Source organism: Amphiura filiformis, chromosome 2, assembly GCF_039555335.1.
Source record: "Amphiura filiformis chromosome 2, Afil_fr2py, whole genome shotgun sequence".
NCBI classification, from domain to species: Eukaryota; Metazoa; Echinodermata; class Ophiuroidea; order Amphilepidida; family Amphiuridae; genus Amphiura; species Amphiura filiformis.
The window spans coordinates 25,694,729-25,716,099 of record NC_092629.1 but is presented as its reverse complement, the minus strand read 5'-3'; the positions used below and the strand labels follow the sequence as shown (position 1 = coordinate 25,716,099).

Genomic DNA, 21,371 nt, shown 5'->3' with positions numbered 1-21,371 from the left:
CATATTAGCAGTAAGCACACCTTTATAATATGTGACTCTCTCATACAACTGAGCCCGGATGTCGCCAGTGCCACTATTGAGATATGCTCCATCGAACTTAACAATAAACAATAGGAAAGAAAGGATTTATTGACTGTTTTATTGATTTTTCACTACTTAAATGTCAAGTACTATAGACATGATATACATCATTTTAAAGCTAATTTCAAGCAGAATATTTTGGTTGAATATCTCAAAAATGATGATTGGCGACATCCGGGCTCAGTTGTGGCGAGGAGTCACATATGTTAAAATAATTTCAAGTTAATTCATTTGCATATGTAAAGTTTGTATTAGTAAGTTTAGTAAGCTGGATGACTCAAACTTAAAAACAGTTTGCCCTATTTCCCTTTAACCATGTAGTATTTGTATATATTATTGTTTGTTCACACTATAGTCTGTTTCATTTCACTTCAGGTTGACCTTGCAGGAGCACTTAATTTCTGGGGAATCACCATAGATACAGTGGTAGCAGTTATACTCATTCTTGCCATTGGTTTAGCTGTCGATTACTCTGTACATATAGGTCACACATTCATGATATTCTCAGGGACACGGAATGGTGAGTATAAATCAAACATGCAATTCTGAAGAACAACCAAATTAAAGGCATAACAACAAAATATTGTTTGATTGACATTAAAAGGCACAAAAATGGGAGTAAAAAATAATAAAATACTTAAGTAAACAGATCTTAACTTGTAAGTATTAAAGATTGACAACCTCATCCGGGATCCCCACTTTACCCCATCAAAATGCAGATTTTGGTATCAGGTGGAAGCTCATAATTTTTCTCATTAACATACTGAAATTAGGCGTTTCAAATCAGTATATTTCTGAAGAAATCATTAAAAAACTGTTGAATTATAGTCTCAATTGTTTTTTGATGATATCTTCGGGAATACACCAATTTGGAACTCCTAATTTTAGTATGTTAATGAGAAAAATAGGATCTTTCATTTGATATCAGTTTATTACAGGATCATGATGGTTATCATTAATAAAAAAAAATACTGTAGACTACCATTATCACGCTGTATAAATGTCAGTTATTCCATAAGGAATTAGTCGCATTTGAAAGGAACATTTACATGTACTTTTTGCATGAATGCTTGAAAGGGACAACATTTTATGTTTTACATAAGTTTTAATTAATTATCAATCAACTCAATTTTCAAAAATGCTTCCTTTGGCTTGCATCCAGCAAACACAAAACGTTTTTAACAGGTTATATTTTGGATTTTTGGTTTTGGTAAAAATGTTTTAATGACATTAAAAGTCGGGTTATATAAAGTAAACATTTTTTGCCAAATATTTTGTTAACACTTAAATAACATTATGTTAGAATATTTGCAGTAAGTTATCACAAAACGTTTTTGAACGATATATGGAAACGTTTTATGGGTATTTCTCTGAAAAGGTGTACTATTGGAAGATAGGCAAATATGAATTTGAAAATGATTATAAAATGTTTCCTTTACTGTAAGGATGTAAGTCTCTAGTGCATGAAAACAATATTTGGCGCAATCTTTAGGGGCGCCCTCTATATTATAGAGGGCGTAATCTGCAGGTTGTGCCAGGTGAGCATCATCTCCGTCACATTTAGGCCAAAAAGGAAAAAGGACAAAAAATTGTTAAAACTCTTAATTATGAGTTTTATGGATAACTTGTAAGTTGCTTGATTCATGTTTGCTTTTTCATTAAAAAAAAAATATGATTTTGTACTTTCGTCATTTAGTTGGGACAATGAGAGGCAGGCTGTACGGAAAAAGTCATGTCTGTTGGTATTTTTTTTATACAAACTTAAGTACCGGGTGTCCCAAAAGTCCCTTAACATTGTGAATTTGCCATAACTTGCGTTGGGTTAATAGTGTTGTTACAAAAATTGCACAGTATGTAGATAATTCTTTTAGAAATGTTATGATACCAAACATGCCTATGTGGTCATGACTCTTTGGCATGAAATTAACGGTTGTCTACCGTGCCGTAAAACCCACTTTTATAAACGCAAAATAAGTCTCGTCATATATGAGACGTGAACACGATATAACGTGTTATCATTTTAAAATCTGTTTCGTTTAATTTGGCTGTGTTTGTTTGTTTGTTTGTTTTCAATGTATAATCTTCATTTTCTGTTTTATCTTGATTTTATATGGAAACTGCTTAAGATCTTTTCTGAGGATTCGATGAGCAGTTGTACGCGGTACATTGTTCTCCATTGAAAGTCGGCGTACTGATCGCCTTGGGCTTTTCGCCAACGCTCTTCGTATGACATCAATGTTTGTAGCCGATCTTCCTGTTCTTCCACGTCCTGCCCGAGAAAGATCATGAACAGATCCAGTTGATAGGAATTTCTGCACTAGTTGCTGGATTAAGTTCGGCTGGGTTGTGCATAATTAACATTAAAATGTTCCTTAAACTTTGCTTGAGTGAGTTTGTCCAACTTTTTCTCGGCAAAGAACCATACGATCTGAATCCGTTGATCTATAGGAAATTCATCTTCACTTCAACTGTTTTATAGTAAAGTTTAATATTGTCAATATATCCTGATTATAATCTAAAACAGCAGTCACGCTTACGCTATAAAGCCATGTAATTCATACATGTCCATGCATAAATGTAGCGTGTGCAGTGCGTGAACCAACTCTATTGTTCAAGGAAGCACATCATTCATAATGTGCTTGAACAAATAACATATGAGCTTGCTTTTGTGGGTTTGATACACACATATGTAAAGTCGCACAGTAAGGTCAATGGGTCATCAATGATGCTGTTTTTGGTATCAGAATAATTCTAAAAGATCAATCTATGTGAATATGTTCTCCATTTTGGTATGAAGTAGGAAATATTTAAGATATGGCCAATTCACAATGTTAAGTTACTTTTGGGACACGCTGTATATTCATAATTTTGCTTGAAATAACTAAATAAATTTCTATTGACATAGTAAACACATACAATATCATGATTTTGATTTAAACTTTTGATCCCGGTGGGTTCAGTTTGTATTTATAGGTAGGATGTATGACCGTTCCAGGATTTGAAAATGACCCCTATTTCACGGGGAATCAAGGACATTTGCAGCAATTTTACCCCTATTTTATGCTTGCTGAAATCAAGGAAAATTTGCCCCAAATACCTCCCCTATTTTTATCATTTTGAGGACTCATTTTCATTTCACCCCCTTATTACGAGGAATCAAGGACATTTTTCCGAAATAAATATCCCTATTTTTACCATTTCAAGGACGCTTTTGAATTTCCCCCCTATTTCATGGGGAAATGAGGACAATAACGAAAACTGTGCGGTAAAGCGCGGACGAAAGTCCTGGAAATACACCCTATTTTCCATTTCAAGGACAATTTTGCTCCAAAACACCCCTAATTTGGACAATCACAAACAATTTTATCCTCGAAAATTCTGCGGACATTTCTTGAAAAGTACCCCTAATTGGAACCATCATGCGTACACATTGTCAGTGAAGACTGAACCCACCGGGCTTTTGATCCAAACACAATTCCTACCTCGGAATTTTCAGATGGTACTCCATCTTTCATCAGCGAGTGAGTGACTGTATCAGGTCGTGATTTTCTTGACCTTTGACCTGATAACAGGCTCGTAGACTCCTGAAAGCGTGAACCGGCCCCTGTCTTTGTTGAGAGATGGTTGGTTGGCTTTGATGTGAACTGCTTCTTTGACTCCACGTAATCAATTACATTTCCAAATAGTAAATTCCATGTTGTCTGGGTCAAAGGTCAAATAAAGGTCAACAACAATTGTGATGGAGATGACATTGCTGTGATGGAGATGGATGGTGATGTTACATAGATGATATTTCTACACAAATTCCTATAGAGAATCATCTCCATCATAATTGCACCGATAAATGTGATTTCAGTAATGTTTTCACACTACTTGAAAATGAAATTCATACAGATGAGAAGGTTTAGAATTGGTAAGCATTTTCTGATAAACTAAACTGGACTTCGCTGTATCTCAAGATCCGGTGCTGTGATGGAGATGATGGTGATGTGACGGAGATGATATTTCTACACAAATTCCTATAGAGAATCATCTCCGCCACGGCAAATTGTGACGCCAACTGATGTAGCGGAGATGATGGTTCAGACATTGCTTACGGTTAATAGCAGGGTAAAATTTACCCACGTGTTACATATCACCACAACAGCTTGTGGGACATATTCAACCGTCATTATTTTCCGGAAAAATTCAACAATAATTACACTTATATCAAATTGATCAGAAACGTTTGGAGATGATGTTGAATAAAGGTACGCACCTGTATACTTGAAGATACCCTCAAAATTGGCAGGAAAAGAGTGCCAATGTGCAGCTATTTCGGTTGATGTTTTTCGTGCGTCTGTAAACGGCAGCGTCTGACGGGTCAAATTATTGACCTCTGATATTTGGTCTTCACCTCCAGCCGTTTTGATGCCAATGTGACGGCAATGATGCAAAACTAAGGGACAGCAATTTTTTGACACAAATTTTTGAAAATTTGACTTTAGAAGTGGTTTTAAGCATTTAAACCTTCTTAGACATGATATTTACCCCAGTCAGTGGTAATTTTCACTCTTGCTCACAAAAATACTACAAAATCACTCAAATTCGGTGCGTGACATCGGGACATGGGGTTTTCAGGGGGGTCGTCAGATATTGAAGAATTTATTTTTCCCCACTTGGATGTTCTTAACTATTTTTATACATACAAAAGTCCATGACTAAGCCAAAAAAGAAAATAAAAATCCGCTTTTAAAACTTTCATGAGCGCCGAAAGTCGCAGGACAGAAAAGTTCACCTTTTCAGAGAATCACCCTTATACCCTTTATGTCACAAGATCTGATCCATGGGAGCCAAAGGAGGCATTTTTGAAAATTGAGTTACTATAATTATTACCTTATACACACATCAGGCTATTATATACTGAAACATCAAAGGTCTAGCATACATTCTAGCATGTATTTCTTATGTTTTTTATTGGTTTTTTACTCCATATTTTTGCCTTTATCTCAATTTAAAATGTCCCACTTTTGGCCCCCAGCCCCATGGACCAGATCATGTCACATATATCCTTTATATAACTCGACATTTAAACGTTTTCTGGCAACCTTTTGCGAATGATGTCGAAGATGTTTTGCGTTTGCTGGGCATGGACAAGATTGTGTCACATATGAAGCTAATATTAATATGATTGTTTGGTTGTTATTTCTCCATGTAGATCGTACCAGAGCTACACTAGGCTGTATGGGTGCTGCGGTATTTAACGGTGGATTCAGTACATTCCTGGCATTTATTTTATTAGCAGCATCTAACTCATATATATTCACAACATTTTTTAAAGTAAGTATTCCTATCACTTATTATAGGGGCCTATGCAGCACATCACATCCATGTCTTATTGGGCTATTCAAAGCTATTCCATTTGAAAACCATACACCCCTGTGGAAGATATAACCTTAATCTTCCACTCAGGGGTGTGGATTTCAAATTGAGTTACCTGAATGGGTGATTTCATTTGGGATCTATGTCCCTTGTCTGAGAGATTAAGGTCATGTCTTCCATAGGAGGTGTACGGATTTCAACTGGAATAGCTCATTTATAGATTTGTGAGTGATTTTTATAACCATTTTGGCAGCTCCTTTGAGAGCCCCCTGTGCTGCCTACGCCACTGCCCTGTACACATTGGATTTCTGATGGTGAAATGTTCTAAAATAAAATTTTATTTCACAATTTTTATTTTGTTCAAAAGACATGCCATTGGCAAAACAAAGTATTTCAAGGGGGTAGTTAATTGAACACCTGATTTATTTATAAAATAAACAATTAAGAACCGCATACCACATTAGATTTGTAATCGCTCGGGACATGAGACAAAGCTGGGTTTTTTATAACTCTGGATATTTTGAGAAAATGTTGAAGCCTATATGACTAGCATGCAGAGCATTAACATATTAGGACCTAGCACCATCCAAAGTTTGAGTTTTGTGCCTTTCAAAATTAATAAAAAGCCTGTTGCTCACCCCATGACCCATTTTAAAATAATTCCGAACCAAGCGACCCACTTTCTTCTCCTAAGTACCCAGAATTTTGTTATTTTTTTCAAAATTTGTTCCAAAATTTTGCTCCATTTTTTTACATCATACTTTTATTTCTTTTCTCTCAACAGATTTTCCTCTTAGTTGTTATATTTGGTCTCTTCCATGGTCTAGTTTTCTTGCCTGTCATATTAAGCCTTATTGGGCCAAGTCCATACCTATCTGCCAAGCCTGCGGAAGAGTCTGGTAAAGCACCCACACCTAGGGCGGTCACACCAGAGCCGGAAAAAGAGAAGGTTGTCCACGATGCGGGAGAGCCGAATGGGGAGCCGAGGATAACGCCACATTTCAATCCAGCCTTTGTGAATGAGGAGGGAGTTGAGATGAAATCACAAACAAATGGATCTGCTAGTCATCAGGTAAGATAAACAAACCATTATCTAACACAGGGTGGGGAGGTTGCTGGTGTTCAAAATGGAGGGTGTAGGGGGTGTCATAGTTCTACTAATGGGGGGGGGGGTAACCCTGCATTTCAATCCAGCCTTTGTGAATGAGGATGGAGTTGAGATGAAATCACCAATGGATTTATTGGTCATCAGGTAATGTGTCAATGAGCAGGACAAATCTATTATATAGGCCTATCATTGGCCCTTGAACATGTTTAAAGCAATCTATTCTGTGTCATTGGCCCCTGAACATGTTTAAATCAAAAATCTATTATGTATCATTGGCCCCTGAACATGTTTAAATCAAAAATCTATTATGTATCATTGGCCCTTGAACATGTTTAAAGCAGAATCTATTATATATCATTGGCCCCTGAACGTGTTTAAACCTCCTGTGTAGCCTCTTGGCAATTTTGTTGAAATTGTCAAAACGGTCCATTACAAGTGACAAATCAACTTCGTATTTGATGAGACATTAACCCCATGAGAACTACCTGCTGATTGGCCAAAAAGAAGTTTTCGTTATTAATTGGACCAATCAGCAACATTGTTAGAATAATTTCACCACACAAAAAAATTCGGATGAATTATTTGCAAAGCTCCAATCTGATTGGTGATTAAAGTGAAGATATCATATAATTGACCAATCAGAGGCAATGTTAGATCGGCAGGTAGTACCCAGGGGGTTAACGCCAGGCATGAATATAATGCCAGTATATGCACAGATCCCGGTTATATGGGGGGTGTAAGCAAGCCCCCCTCCCCAAAAAATATAATACCAACATAGGCATAGATGCTTGGGGATGGGGGATAAGCAAGCCCATCCTCCTCCGAATACCAGTATAGGCATAGATCCCGGGGCATGGGAAAGCCCCTCATGAACATAAGACCAGTACTGTAACAGACATTAATCCTAGGGATGGGGGGATAGGCAAGCCCCACCCCCCCTTTCCCCCAAACATAATAACAGTATTAGGCATAGATCCCGGTGATATGGGGGGGGGGGGGTAAGCAATGTCCCAAAAAATATAATACCAGCATAGGCGTAGATCCTTGGGGATGGAGGATAAGCAAGCCCCTTCCTTCCAAACATAATACCAGTATAGGCATAGATCCTGGGGCATGGGGGTAGCACCCTGATAGACATAATACAGGCGTTAATCCATTACTGTGGGATTAGGGATAAGCAAGCCCCCCCATGAACATAATACCAGCATAGGTGTAGATCCTTGGTATAATAATAATACCAGCATAGGTGTCAATCCCAGGTAGGCCTATGTGGAATAAAGTTACTAATGTTAATTATTTGTTTCATTATTGTGTTTCATGTGCAGGATGGTGAAAAGTGCTAATCATGCAGCTCAGTTATAGTGCTTTCATGCTTTTGAGCAAAGATGCTATGTGGAGGAGACTAAGGGTGCATTAAGCTTAAAATCATGCTTCATGTAGGCCAGGCAACTCATGCATTCATGCTTTGTGGAAAAGAAGCTATATATATTGAGGAGATATAAGGGTGCAATAACAAAGATTATGCTTTTGTAGTATAAGCAGTAGTGCCAGGGGTGTGAGAGTACCTCTTTTCAGCTGATTTGCTTCTTCTTCTTTTTTTGCCAAAATTTATGCATTTTTAGATTTTCAGCCCATATTTAGTATGTGACATCTCACACCCTTGCAGAGTCTCAGCAATGCTAAAGCATATATATGTTATATGTTATGCGATCAAGTAAAATGAATATTGATTTTGAGATATAGCCAATAATAGTATTCAACTTCCTTTATATTTCATTGTTCTGAGCAACATTAAGATGGCCATAAGTCAAATTATGATGGGGTTTCAGCAAAATGAAGCTCTGAAAAAGTCTCATGAAATGAAATTGAACACCGAATTTTGATTTTAATCGACATCAGACTCATTTAGCTTGTTCGCATCACATATTGTTTGTCTTAAGGGCCAGAAAAAAAAAAAACCAACTAGTTTTGTACTGTTTTGACAGGAAATGACAGACAAAAATCCTGGGAAAAATCTTCTGATCCTTAATGTATGTAATGTAGAATATATGTAATGTAGAATGTATGTAATGTAGAATGTATGTCTGTACGATGTTGCTATTAGGTGACGGAAAAAAATCCCGTTATACGGGCCCAATTGACCCAGATGTAAAGAATTGGGGATTTTTTTCCTGTACAAATTAATGCCAACCTTAATGTTGAAAGTTTCAGGGTTATGGTTTTTGTATTTCAAAATATTTACAGATTTTGGTGCTTTTTAAGATCATTTGCAAAAGAAAGTATAAAAAGACACTACTTAAAACGTCCATGTGCCTGTAGGACAGGGTGTGGGTTTTTATTTTGACGCCTCATATGTAGAACTGTAGAATAATACTAAATACCATATTTGACCTAAACCTGCAGGCATGGACACATTCATTGGACTATTCCAGTTAATCCTTACACCCCTATGGAAGCCATGACCTTAACCCTAACAGGTCTCACTAAAGCTCACTATTAAAACCACTCTGCATACATGCATTCCATGTGACTTGATGACACAATTAGCCTAAGTCATAAATACCCAGGGAATTGCTGCCCAGCAGCTAAACCTCGGCAGCTACATGTCGGTGATCGTGTGCGTGGCATGCGAGGGGTCCCGGTTCGAATCCCGGGGTACCATGTGACTTTTTTCTTCACCTTCTCTCCTTTTTCGTTTCTTCTTTCCTTCCGATAGCAAAAAAACCATGTGTAGGGTTAGGGTTAATCTCCCACACAGAGGTGTAGATTTCAAATGGAGTCATCCATTCAAGTAGCTCCATTTGAAATTCACACTTTGTGGGAAATTAAGGTCATGTCTAAGCTTCCATGGGGGTGTATGGATTTCAACTGGAATTGCCCATTTCAAAGGCCCTGTCCTTTCTATTGCCAGGATATCTTTGGTCCCCATTTGGAAGCGAGCTCGACATTTTAATGTTTTTATAGGCATTTTTTGGACATAATCTAAAAAAATGGCTAAAAAATTCCGCCATGCTGCCTCCTTTTATCCTGCCGCAAAATGATTGGCAACCTGTGGGTCTTGTGCCATAATTATATAAGCTTGATACCTTGGGGTATACACAATAATATTCCACCACCTGTATAGGGTGTGATTATTGATACCAGTTTAAAATGCATCATAAAAAGGGGTGCTTAAGCAGATGCAATTTTAAGATGGGGGAGGGTGGTTGAATGAGGAGTGGTGTCAAATATGGTGTTAAAGCTGTTGGTGATTGGTTGACATGCAGTGCATGAAAATACCACAAAATGCAATTATCTGCAGATCTACATTCATCACATATCATGTTCTGCCACAGTGAAGTGCTGCAGGGCCGTAGCAAGATGGCCGGGATGCCATGGCCACCCCACTTTTGAGAAATTTGTTATGTTTTTCTTTATATCTTTATTTCAATTTGGGCATATATTTGTATTTTGGCGGCTCCACATTTATGATGGCTGCCCCACATTTTTCAACCTTGCTACGGCCCGGAAGTGCTGCCTGCTTCTATGTTTGTGTATGGCTTACTTAATATGGTCATGTGTGTGCATATATCCCATGACTGATTGCAACCTTGCTGTGCCTCCAAACACTACCGGTCAGAGAAGATATCTTGCGCTTCCCACAATGCATTTCTCCCATTTCAATGTTTTGTACTGATTTGTTATCTAGGGCAACATGGGTCAATAGTGATGTACTTTAAATGATATGAAAAGAGCACAACCAGATCTTGCAAAAAATTGTTTATGGCTTGACTTGCGACCCATGTTTAGCCAGTCTATTCCCAAGATGAAAACAAAGGGAACCTGTACAAAGTAATAGGCGTGTCATTGGAGATAATGTATTATGTTGCAAAGGATTCTGGGAAGGGCAAGATATCTTCTGACTGCCGGCTTACAAAATATGCATTCCTATTATAATACTCAATAAAGTAAAAGTAACTTTGTGTTTAAATATGTACAAATCTGTTACTATATATATATTATGGAAAATATTTATATCAGTTTTAATAAAAAATTATTATGTGTAAATATATATGTAAGTAAGTAAACGGTGGTATATTTTTGATGTCAAATTGCACAAAATATTTTACTATGAACAGTTGAGGTGTAGAAGCGAATAAATGCCATTTTCAAACTTTTTGCAGTAAGGTCACCAATATCTGCATTTTTGGAGATAGTAAAGTGGCAAATTTTTTGTTTTTAAAACAAAACAAAATCATGAAATTGGAGTAGAAAATGGAGAGCACATAAAATGTCATTTTTCCAACTTAAGCTTATATATTTCCATGTAAAATACAGTTGAGAAATATGCATATTTCTCAACATAAGTTATGCATCAGTCAAACAAATTAGAAGGCAGCGTTTAGCTCATTCTTATTCTATATCTTATACTCACATTTTACTTTGACTGTTGACTGGTTGCAAAGAAATGAACAATAACATAACACATGCTTCAATTCAGTTCATTCCAGATTTTAGCTATTAAATTTCAGGAATCCATTTCAAGTTTTATTTTCTTCAGTTCCTTTATTAATTTGCCTTTACGCCCATACTTCTCTTAAAATCCAATGAAATTGACTATTCTTATGGCGCTCCATTACTTTTAGCCCAATAGTGGAATGTGTGTGATATATTCATGATCAAAGAATGTTGATAGCATTGAAAAAAATATTTATTTTGTATTTAAAAGTGGAGTATCTTATAAATTCATTCAAATTGTTTTATTCAAGAGATCTTAATGTAAAAAACTATGTATAGTTAGTGTTTCAATCAAAATTGCTTAAATTCATAGCAATGAAAAAAAACACACAATAAACCTGATATATTTTGTATTTAATGTTGGAGTATCTGTAAATGTGAATCTCTTTTTTTTTTGTCTGTTTTTTTAATAAAGATTATGCAGGTGATTATAGCTAAACATTTTGAAAACAGTAAATTGTAGATAGGACTACATGTGTAAAATGTAGATACTATATAGCATGTAAATATTTCACTGATGTATTCACTATGCATTTGTAAGAGACTATTTTACAATATAAATAACTAATGACTGCAATACACAGATTTAGGGTTTCTCTACGAAAGTCAATTTGTGCGAAATTCCTTCCCACAATGCAATATGTATTGCATAACAAAGGGATTGATTAACCTCCGAACTGTATCTATTGTTATGCAAAATGCTTATAGCATTGTGGGAAGGAATTTCGCACAAATTGACTTCCAGTAGTGAAACCCTAAATCCACATATTATCAAATGCTTTTGCATAAGGATGTTTTAAAAGTGCATTTTCAAATCAGTCACTTGTACACCAAACTACGAGTCATATGTATGAAATTCTGAAATGCAGTTCTGATGATCCAACACTCATTACCAACTACCAGGGAGTGGGGCGCTGATTTTGCTTGATTTGTTAGAAACCTGGGGACCAAACACATGGTCATCTCAAAATGAGGTTCTACCCATAAAGTGTGTGTTGTGTACACCTGTCAAATGCTTGCTTTAATTGCAGCGTCGGATTGCAAAAAGCCCTCTGGCGCATAGCTAGAAAAGCGCAAGAAACAATGCACTTTTTATGCATGTATTTGCAGGGAGATCCTTGTTTTGGTAGCAATATGGCGGATCCGTGCAAAGGTTGAATAGTCAAATTTTTGATAAATAATAAATATATTAAAAATCATGATGAATGCATTCTATTGAACTCGAAATTATAGTATACAGATGTTAGCGCAACTGAAGTATTCAATAAAATGTCATAAAATGGTTATATAATTAGTACCACAGTAGCAGTATCATTTTCTCCATAAGGGGGTACCAAATTTACAAAAAGTCAGCATCAATAAAATTGCAATTCCCCCCTATTTCGGTAATACAAATTTTATGACCCCCCCCACCACAGATACACCTTACCCCTAAACAGGTTAAAATTGTATTGAAATCAGGAATAAAATAACACTATCTGTGGTCATCTTGTGACTCCTTACATTTTGGTCATCAAAATTTTATGACCCCCCTATTTTTCTTTCCAAAAATTTTACCCCCCCTGTATATTTGGAATATGATAGCCCCCTAAAGTATATGTATGTTGAATGCAATGGCATAATTATAATGAGGGCTCACTTATTGAACAATTCCGATTTTAGGATCAACCAGTTTATTGATCTTATTAAAGTAACAAGATATTCCTGAAAAAAATTGGTGTCAGTTCCAATTTACAATGTAATTTACAATGTAATTATTATTTGAATGTAATGTTAAAGATGGTTCCGAAAAATGGCCAAAAGCAATTCGACAAATAAAAAAATAGGCAAATGTGGTGACTAATTTGCTTATCTTGCGACAAAAAGTGCATCGGATCTTACGACTGCCGCTTACCACAACCTCATCAAGTTACATCCCTATACGCCTCATCAGTTCTTCGAAATGGCAAAAAAAACCACCCAAAAACAAATTTTAAGTTAAATATGCAAATTAGCTACCTAATTTATGCCAAAAATTGCATCAAATCTTAGGGCAGCCACTTACCACCACCCTACCAAATTATACCCCAATACACCTCACCAGCTCCGTGAAACTGCCGCTACCACAACCTCATCAAGTTATATCCCTATACGCCTCACCAGTTCTTCTAAATGGCAAAAAAAACCCAAAAAAACTATTTTTAAGTTAAATATGCAAATTAGCCACTTAATTTGCATATTTTGCGCCAAAAATGCATCAAGTCTTAGGGCAGCCGCTTACCACCACCCTACTAAGTTAAACCCAGATACACCTCACCAGCTCCGAGAAACTAACCTGGAAGCCAAAATTTAAAAACAAAGTTCACATAATACAAATGTATAAGCTACCCCATTATAGCATAAGGCAATTTATAAGTCATTTTAAATGATTTTAAATGTGATGTATACAATTTGTCTATAACACAGGGAGATATAAAATGTAGGGATTTGGGTACTTTTTGTTCAATTTTCACAGAAATTGAAGGATTTTGACCTTTGTTTTTGTTTGTCTGTTTACCCCTGGGTCGCTGAAGCAAAGAATTATATTAATTATACTAATTTATAATTCATAAAGGACAAAGAAAGATAAAAGCAAAAGTATGCTTCATTTAGTTAAAACAATAGTAACATCCCTGTTGTGTACAAAAATATAACTCTATACGACAATGCAAATCAGGATCAATTCATGGACTAAGTGCACAGGGAAATGTTGAGTATGTAAATTAAATGATACAGCCAAAATGCCAATGGGTATGTAATTTAACTAGAACAGCCTTAAATTGATATCGATATTAACATTGACGTCACAGATTCGATTCGTCACGTGATCGTCAAACCTGTACTAAAGGTGTCAGTTCTGCAGGAACTGACACAAAAATCGACTATGTACTTAGATTTTTGTGCAGGACTTAATGGCCCATGAATTAACTTCGTCCCTAACACAAAATGTAAATCATATCCACCATTTATTTGTATCAATCCAATCTAACCTCAAGCACCAGATGGCACTTTTCAGGTTTTAGCCTGAATTGGTTTTTGTGAATCCAAATGTCCGCATATTTTATTTATTTTCGCCAGATTTGGGACTTTTTGGCCTCATGTTCACATGCTTTTTAAAGTTTATTGGCTGATTTAGTGACTGTTTTGAAAATACATGTACATTGTAACATATTTAAGTCCAAGCAGGCGTTAGCACTCTTTGCAATGAAGTAGATATACACCTTGAATCAACAACATATCTTTATTGTAATACAAGTTTGGTAAATTTGCAATAAATTGTAATTTTTTAATTCGTGAACGACTCATGGAAGAACCCATTAAAAGATCAACTGATGGAAATTAAGGTGTCGCAGTATAATTTTTTGCCTAACAAAATGTGAGGTTTTTGAAGCAATTTTATGATGAGGTTTACTTGTTACACTATGGTGTATTTTTGAGTTTTGTAGACCAAAAATGTGTGAATTTACAACTCTTTTTAGAACTGTTTTCATGTTGTTCCTGTGATTTCAACATCTAAAGTTATGCGCAAAGTAAAGAAGGATCGAAAGAAATAAGAGTTTTACCCTTTATTACGAGGGGGTATCCAAAAGTTTTTGAAATCACCCAGAAGTGAAAGAGCTACATTTGTATATCGATGAAATTTTGTCAGTGTAATCACTGGTCCTTATGTACATTATGGTCCAAAAATGGTCTCATAAGTATATTTCTTTACAGGTGGCGCTAGATGGGCAGTAGGCGCATAACCTTTTCATGATAAGATCCTCCACTTTCTTGAGTTTCTTCACTGTGGCCGCATCATCCGTAAGTGATGGATGTCCACTTCTTGGCTCATCTGTCAGGGACATGTGGCCAGTTTGGAAATTCCTTATTCAAAAAGCAACAGTGCCACATGATGGGCAATCGTCACCTTAGATAGCTTTCATTTCATCATAGATTTTCTGAGCATTGTAGGCCAAACCCTTCAAATGCAGGAACTTAATCACGCTGCGTGCCTCAATTTTCACCATCTTGCAGGTTATGCGCCTACTGCCCATCTAGCGCCACCTGTAAAGAAAGTAAATATACTTATGAGACCATTTTTGGACCATAAGGACTAGTTATTACACTGACAAAATTTCATCGATATAGCTCCTTCACTTCTGGGTGATTTCAAAAACTTTTGGATACCCCCTCGTATATTTATAAAGCAAAATAGTGATTGCGACATGTGAAGGGTTTTCGCAAATCACATTACACTGTAAATAATCTCTGGTGTTGTAGTTGATCTGTTCCTCAATGGGAAAACAGGACCTGAATCTCCAACACAGGGAGTATGAGTTTCAGATGGAGTCACCTAATCAGGTAACCCCATTTGAAATTCAGACTCCCTGTGTGAAGATTGAGGTCATGTCTTCCATAGGGTGTATGGATTTTAATTTGAATAGCCCATTTCCTTCATAAGAGAAACTTAAAGCCTTAAGGGATCTAGAATGAGCGTTTATGGCGTTTTGACAGTATTTTTTGTGGGACATGAGATCACCTCAGACATATCGAATTGCATTCTGAATACTGAAGCATGTCTTTCTGATATCAAATAATTTTCATTTTTGAAATTCACGATATAATACAAATTTTATGACAAATTATTAAAATTTGATATTTTTCAAATTTTTGATATATAACAGTCCTCGAAATAAATTTTATAAATCTAATGATATATTCTTAAAGTGTATGTAGCTGGGAGGAAAAGCCGACGATCAATTGAAAATTTTGACCTTTTATATTGAAGATATGGATTTTTTTTCCCAAAAGACCTATTTTTTTTGGTGTTTTGGGAAAAAAATCCATATCTTCAATACGAAAGGTCAAAATTTTCTATTGATCGTCGGCTTTTCATCCCACCTACATACACTTTAAGTATAAATCATCAGATTTATAAAGTTTACTTCAAGTACTGTTAAATATCAAAAATATCAATTTTTAATGATTTTCCATAAAATGTGTATTACATTGCGATTTCAAAAATCAAAATTATTTGATATCAGGACATTCTTCGTATTCAGAATGCAATTTGATATGTCTAATGTGCTCTAATGTCCCACAATAAATACTGTCCAAAAGTTCATACCCTTCCCTTAATGTACGATTTCCGTCAAATTTGGATTTTATTATTCTTTATTCAAAATGTTGAAATAATATTTAGTAATAACTGATGGGAAGGGTTGCTGTCCATTTTAGGTTGAAATAACAAGGTAAAGTGAAAGAAACCCTACTGGTTATTTTGGCCATTTAACACGCAGTTCTATGGGAGGACATATTATCATAATTTTTAAATTATGATAATATGTCAAACTTTGCTCTGTTGACCTACAAATACAACAAATTTGGCCGATTCCATTTAGGTGCAAGTTGGGGCATGTGTAAACATTACAAATATGCAAAAAAATCAGGTTCGAAAAAAAATAACCAATTTCATATTATAAGATCGTATTTATGGCTTTAACCAAGACATTGCCTTAATGTTACAGATAATTTCACCTGGAGCAAGCTCGAGACCTGATCATTTTTATCACCATTCTTACGGCCATGAAAACCATCCACCGCACTCAACTCAACGTTTTCCAATCCACAGGCCAATATATATGGATCAAAGGTATGAACATCATTCATCAGTCGGTAGCCGTATCAATGCATCATATCAGTCAAAGTCACCAATATATATCAGAAATCCTGTAGGTCATGTGGGAGGGGCAGGTGGGAAAAGTTTTCTAAGAAAGGACTTTGCTCAGAGTACAACATAAATTAGTGGTGAAAGATGTACTAAGAACGTGTGAGTTGATGTAAAAGAGGACACACCTACCACGTCATGTGGAAGAGGCAGAACTGGGGCTGTAAGGGAAAGTTTTTCTCAGTAGGGGCAATGTTCATCAGAGCACAACTGTGACCTGCTCCCACGAAATGAGCCTGAAGTCACAATTTGGGAGTATTATCAGAGTGGTCTTAAGTGAATGATGCTGTGAATGAGAGGACACAGCTGCAAGTTTCAAACCTACAGCTTAAGTTCAACCTAAACTCCAAAAGGAATTTCTATGGGTTTAGGCCAAGAAGACCCTCTCTGCAATAGATGCCAGATGTCATATTTTTAGATTGTGTACAATATAAAATGCAGAAATTGTCATAATGTCTATAAGGCAGCTATTGCACAAGTTTGAGAGTCATAGCTGAATGGAACAATTAGTTATGTTCTTTAATGGGAACACTTACAAGGTTTGTTTAAACTTCTAAGCTGTGACATACAGATCACAACACAACCAAACAACTTTTTTTCTTGGCCTAATAGATTGATAAAGTATTGGAGTGAAAAAGACATGGGAATTCAAAAGGCTAGCTTATTGGGCTATTTTATTTGTAACCCACACTCCCACTATATATGGAAGATATTGATAAGCTCTTCCACAGGGGGAGTATGAGTTTCAAATAGAATAGACAATTGGGTAACTTCCATTTGAAATACTCAAGTTGTGGAAGATATAGGTATTAAAGTATACAGGAAATACGAGTTAAAAATAATTTATACTAGCCAATCGCATTTGAATACATGCACACCATCAGTGGAATAGTTTCCTTAAATCTTCCAAAGGGGCATGTCAGATTTGAAATGGAAATAGGTCATTCTAATTTAGAATCAACCTTTTAACTCCACATGGGTGTCGATTGCAGACAACAAGTTCAATTTTTTTAATTCAGAAATTTTATAATAACCATTTGGAATCATTGTGAAAAATGCATTAGAGTACAAACACACCTGGCATTGGTTCAGTGGTTCTTGAGATAGCTCTTCAAAATTTGGGGGACTTTTTTATGTTGAAGCCTATGGAGCACAGTGGCGGCGCTATGGGGGGGGCAAGGGGTATTTGCCCTCCCAATATTTTTCTTGCCCCCCCCCCCAACACACTTTTGAGGCAAAACCCCAAAAATGATGTAAATTTCCACTTTTTGCTGCAATTTTGCACAAAATTATTCGATTTTGCCCCCACCCCATAGCATTTCCTGGTGCCGCCACTGATGGAGCATTAAGTGCCTCTCAGTGGCACTGGGGTATAAAGTGCTTCTTTTATTCTCCTGACTGAGACAGAGCCCAAATGGAAGGGGCCAAATGCCCCCTGATGATACCACTGTGTAGGCCTACATGTATATATACTGCCTGGTGCCACCACTCTGTACCCCATGATGCTAGTACTATACACCCCTGATGTCACCATTATTGTAAATAGTTAATCAGATCAAAGTATTTATTATGGTTTATCTAATTCCTGTAGCATATTCTTTTAATGTAGAGTGAAAGACTCGCTCTCCAATAGTTATTTGCTAATCATCTAGTTTTACCTAGCCCCATTGGTTATGTATCAGGGTCCAATTTGCCCACCCAATTTTCCTAGCAACACAAAGCTTTGCACTACAAATAACCACAAACTATGCACTGAGAGTTTTACAAGTTTTTGAAAAGCTCTTTTCAGAGCCATCAAGACTTTTTGACCCAACATCAAAAAAATAACATGCTAAATGCACCCACGTTTTCTCAATTGAAATAGCATTTATGAATTCTGACATTTTCCCAAAAACCACCATGATCATTCCTAAGTGGCATGCAATAGACATGAAAGGAAGTGTTATGTAATTTTACACCATGTTATATGACTGGTTCAATACCCATTCATGCATGCTGCCAGATTGAGGCTCTCTTCACATATGGCAGAGCCGTGCAATGGGTGCATTGCTGATATGACCCCCACATAATGTAGTCCCTTATGACTGATGACTTCTTGAAAGAGTGGACATTTTATTCTTTTGTTCATTCACTCCCTTACCTTTGTAGAGATTTTCACTCTTTTAGAGAGTGAGTTTTCACTCTTAGAGAGAGTAAGCAAATGTGTGACATTACAAACCCAACAGGCTATTGCAGATGACATCCATACACCCCTATGGAAGAAATGATCATAATCTCCTATACACTGTATAGTATACAGGGAGTTTCAAATGGGGTTACCTGAATGGGTGACTCCATTTGAAATCTACACCCCCTTTGTGGGTGATTAAGGTCATGTCTTCCATAGGGGGTGCATGGATTTCAACTGGAATATCCCATTTGGTAAAATGGTTATGCTATACATTGTATCATGCTTTAAGGGCTGGGGTATGAACGTTTGGACAGTATTTCTTGTGGGACATGAGAGCACAGTTGAAATTCACTATATAATACACATTTAATGGCTAATGATTTAAAATTTACATTTTGATAGTTAACGTTCTCAAAGTAAACTTTATCAATATAATGATATGTACTTAAAGTGAATGTAGCTGGGATAAAAAGCCCAGGATCAATTGAAAATTTTTATCCCAGCTACATACATTTAAATACATATCATTAGATTTAGAAAGTATACTTGAATTACTTTGAGGCCTGTTAAATATCAAAATGTTGAAAATATCAAATTTTAATAATTTGTCATAAAATTTGTATTATATTGCTAATTTCAAAACAATCAAAATTATTTGATATCAGAAGGACATTCCTCATATTCAGATGTCTGATATGCTCTCAAAAAAATACTGTCGAAATGTTTATACCAGAACCCTTAAGGTAAAATGAATTTTAATGATGATTTTATAGAATTATTCAGGAATAATTTGACAATTATAACTTAACAATATTCGGAAGTGACTGGTAAATTTGTAATTTTAGGTTGTAGGACAAGAAGGTCTTATCTGCAATAGCTGCAAGGTATCATATTTTTAGATTTGTGTTATAAAAAATGCAGAAATTATCTAATTTATTTAGGGCAGCTATGGCTGATATGGCCCTGTTGCACAAACTCAATTTAGGGAGTGGTCATTATTTACACCAGGGGAATGATTTATGGTCGAATGCAAAACATTTTTGCCAGGAAAAAGGGAATGTGATATTTGAAATGGAGAAATTCCGTAAAATAAGGGGGATGCGAAATTTTTGAAAGGAAGTGAAGGGGGAACGTAAACGTTTTTGTTGAAAAAAATGAAATCCCCCATCCACCCTGGTGTAAATAGTGACCGCTTCCTTAGTGCCCATTCACAAGAGTTTACATGAGCATATTTCATATTTCATATTATTTGGTAAAGAATAAAAAAATAAAAATTTGACCAAAATTGTATTTTGGTTTTTAAGTGTATTTACCTCGATAATTAATACCAAAATTACCTGTGGCAAAAAGAAATGTTTTGACTCCAACATGCATGTCTAAAGATCAAATGCCACATGCATCATTGCTAACATAGCATTTCTTTTTCTCCAGTCATCAGAAAAGAATTTGGTCACTGCACAGCAGAAACATTATAATGGTCCCAAAATAATTATAAGATAAGTGCTCATTTGGCGCTGCCTTTCCAGAGGCATAAAATAATGCAGCCAAGGTTTTCCATTCACTCTCAAAACAAGCAAGAATCTGTTCTGTTAAAGTACTACACACCTTGATAAATTTTTTGACTATTTTTGCATTTTTCTCAAAAAAATAATAACACACTGGTAACAAAAGTTATGTATATTATAGGGGCAAGGAATCCAGTTACTACACTGGAATTTCAGTGGCTCAAAGACAAGCGGTATGTTATTTATGATAAGAAAAGAGGTACCGCTAGAATGAAATTTCAGTGAAGTAATTGGATTCCTTGCCCAGTGTTCGAAATAGGCCTCAAAAAGTTACAGGCCAGCCGAGCTTGACCTTAAAAAGTTACCGGCCAGCCGGGCCGGCAACTAGATGCCAGTCAGAAAAGTTACCGGCCAGGCCAAAAAGTTACAGGCCAATGGCCGGCTGACCGGCCCTATTTCGAACGCTGTCCTTGCCCCTATAATATACATAACTTTAATTACCAATGTATAGTTATGAGAAAAATGCAAAATTAGTCACAAAATTATCAGGGGGTGTAGTACCACCTTATGCCCAAGTTTAATTGGCAAAAGTATAAGAAAGTATCAATATTTAATTGTTTGTTTGCCTATACATTGTTTGATTGTATTATTAGCAGTACTATATGTGTGTGAATTTTATTAAATAAATTATATTCTAAAATGTATCCGCCTGATATTTTGTTTTTTTTGTCACAACCTGAAAGTTTACACCATGAAGCAAGCCACGTGTGTAGCAGAGAGGGCTGGGAGAGAGTGCCTATGGCATGGTTAAGATCAAACTTGTGGGCTCACCAAGCCTTGAAATAAGCAGACTGGAACCAGGAGCAATTTGTTTTAAACATTGCTCCTGGTTCACTGGGATTTTACAAGAACCAGGAGCAATTT

At 36.1% G+C, this 21,371-nt stretch overlaps 1 protein-coding gene across 2 annotated transcripts in view; it reads left to right on the top strand.

Moving 5' to 3' along the window:
* Nucleotides 1-17,956, top strand: part of LOC140146030 (patched domain-containing protein 3-like) — a 38,181-nt gene extending 20,225 nt beyond the window's left edge. The window contains exons 11-14 of one of the 2 annotated variants that reach the window (XM_072167770.1): nt 457-601; nt 5,279-5,400; nt 6,227-6,514; nt 16,573-17,956. In XM_072167770.1, coding sequence (XP_072023871.1) covers nt 457-601; nt 5,279-5,400; nt 6,227-6,514; nt 16,573-16,845 — 828 coding nt within the window. In that variant the 3' untranslated portion in view covers nt 16,846-17,956. Of the gene's footprint in view, nt 1-456; nt 602-5,278; nt 5,401-6,226; nt 6,515-7,875; nt 9,201-16,572 lie in introns of those variants that run through there. The other variant, XM_072167771.1, reaches the window with a different exon arrangement.
* The last annotated feature ends 3,415 nt before the right edge of the window (nt 17,957-21,371 follow it).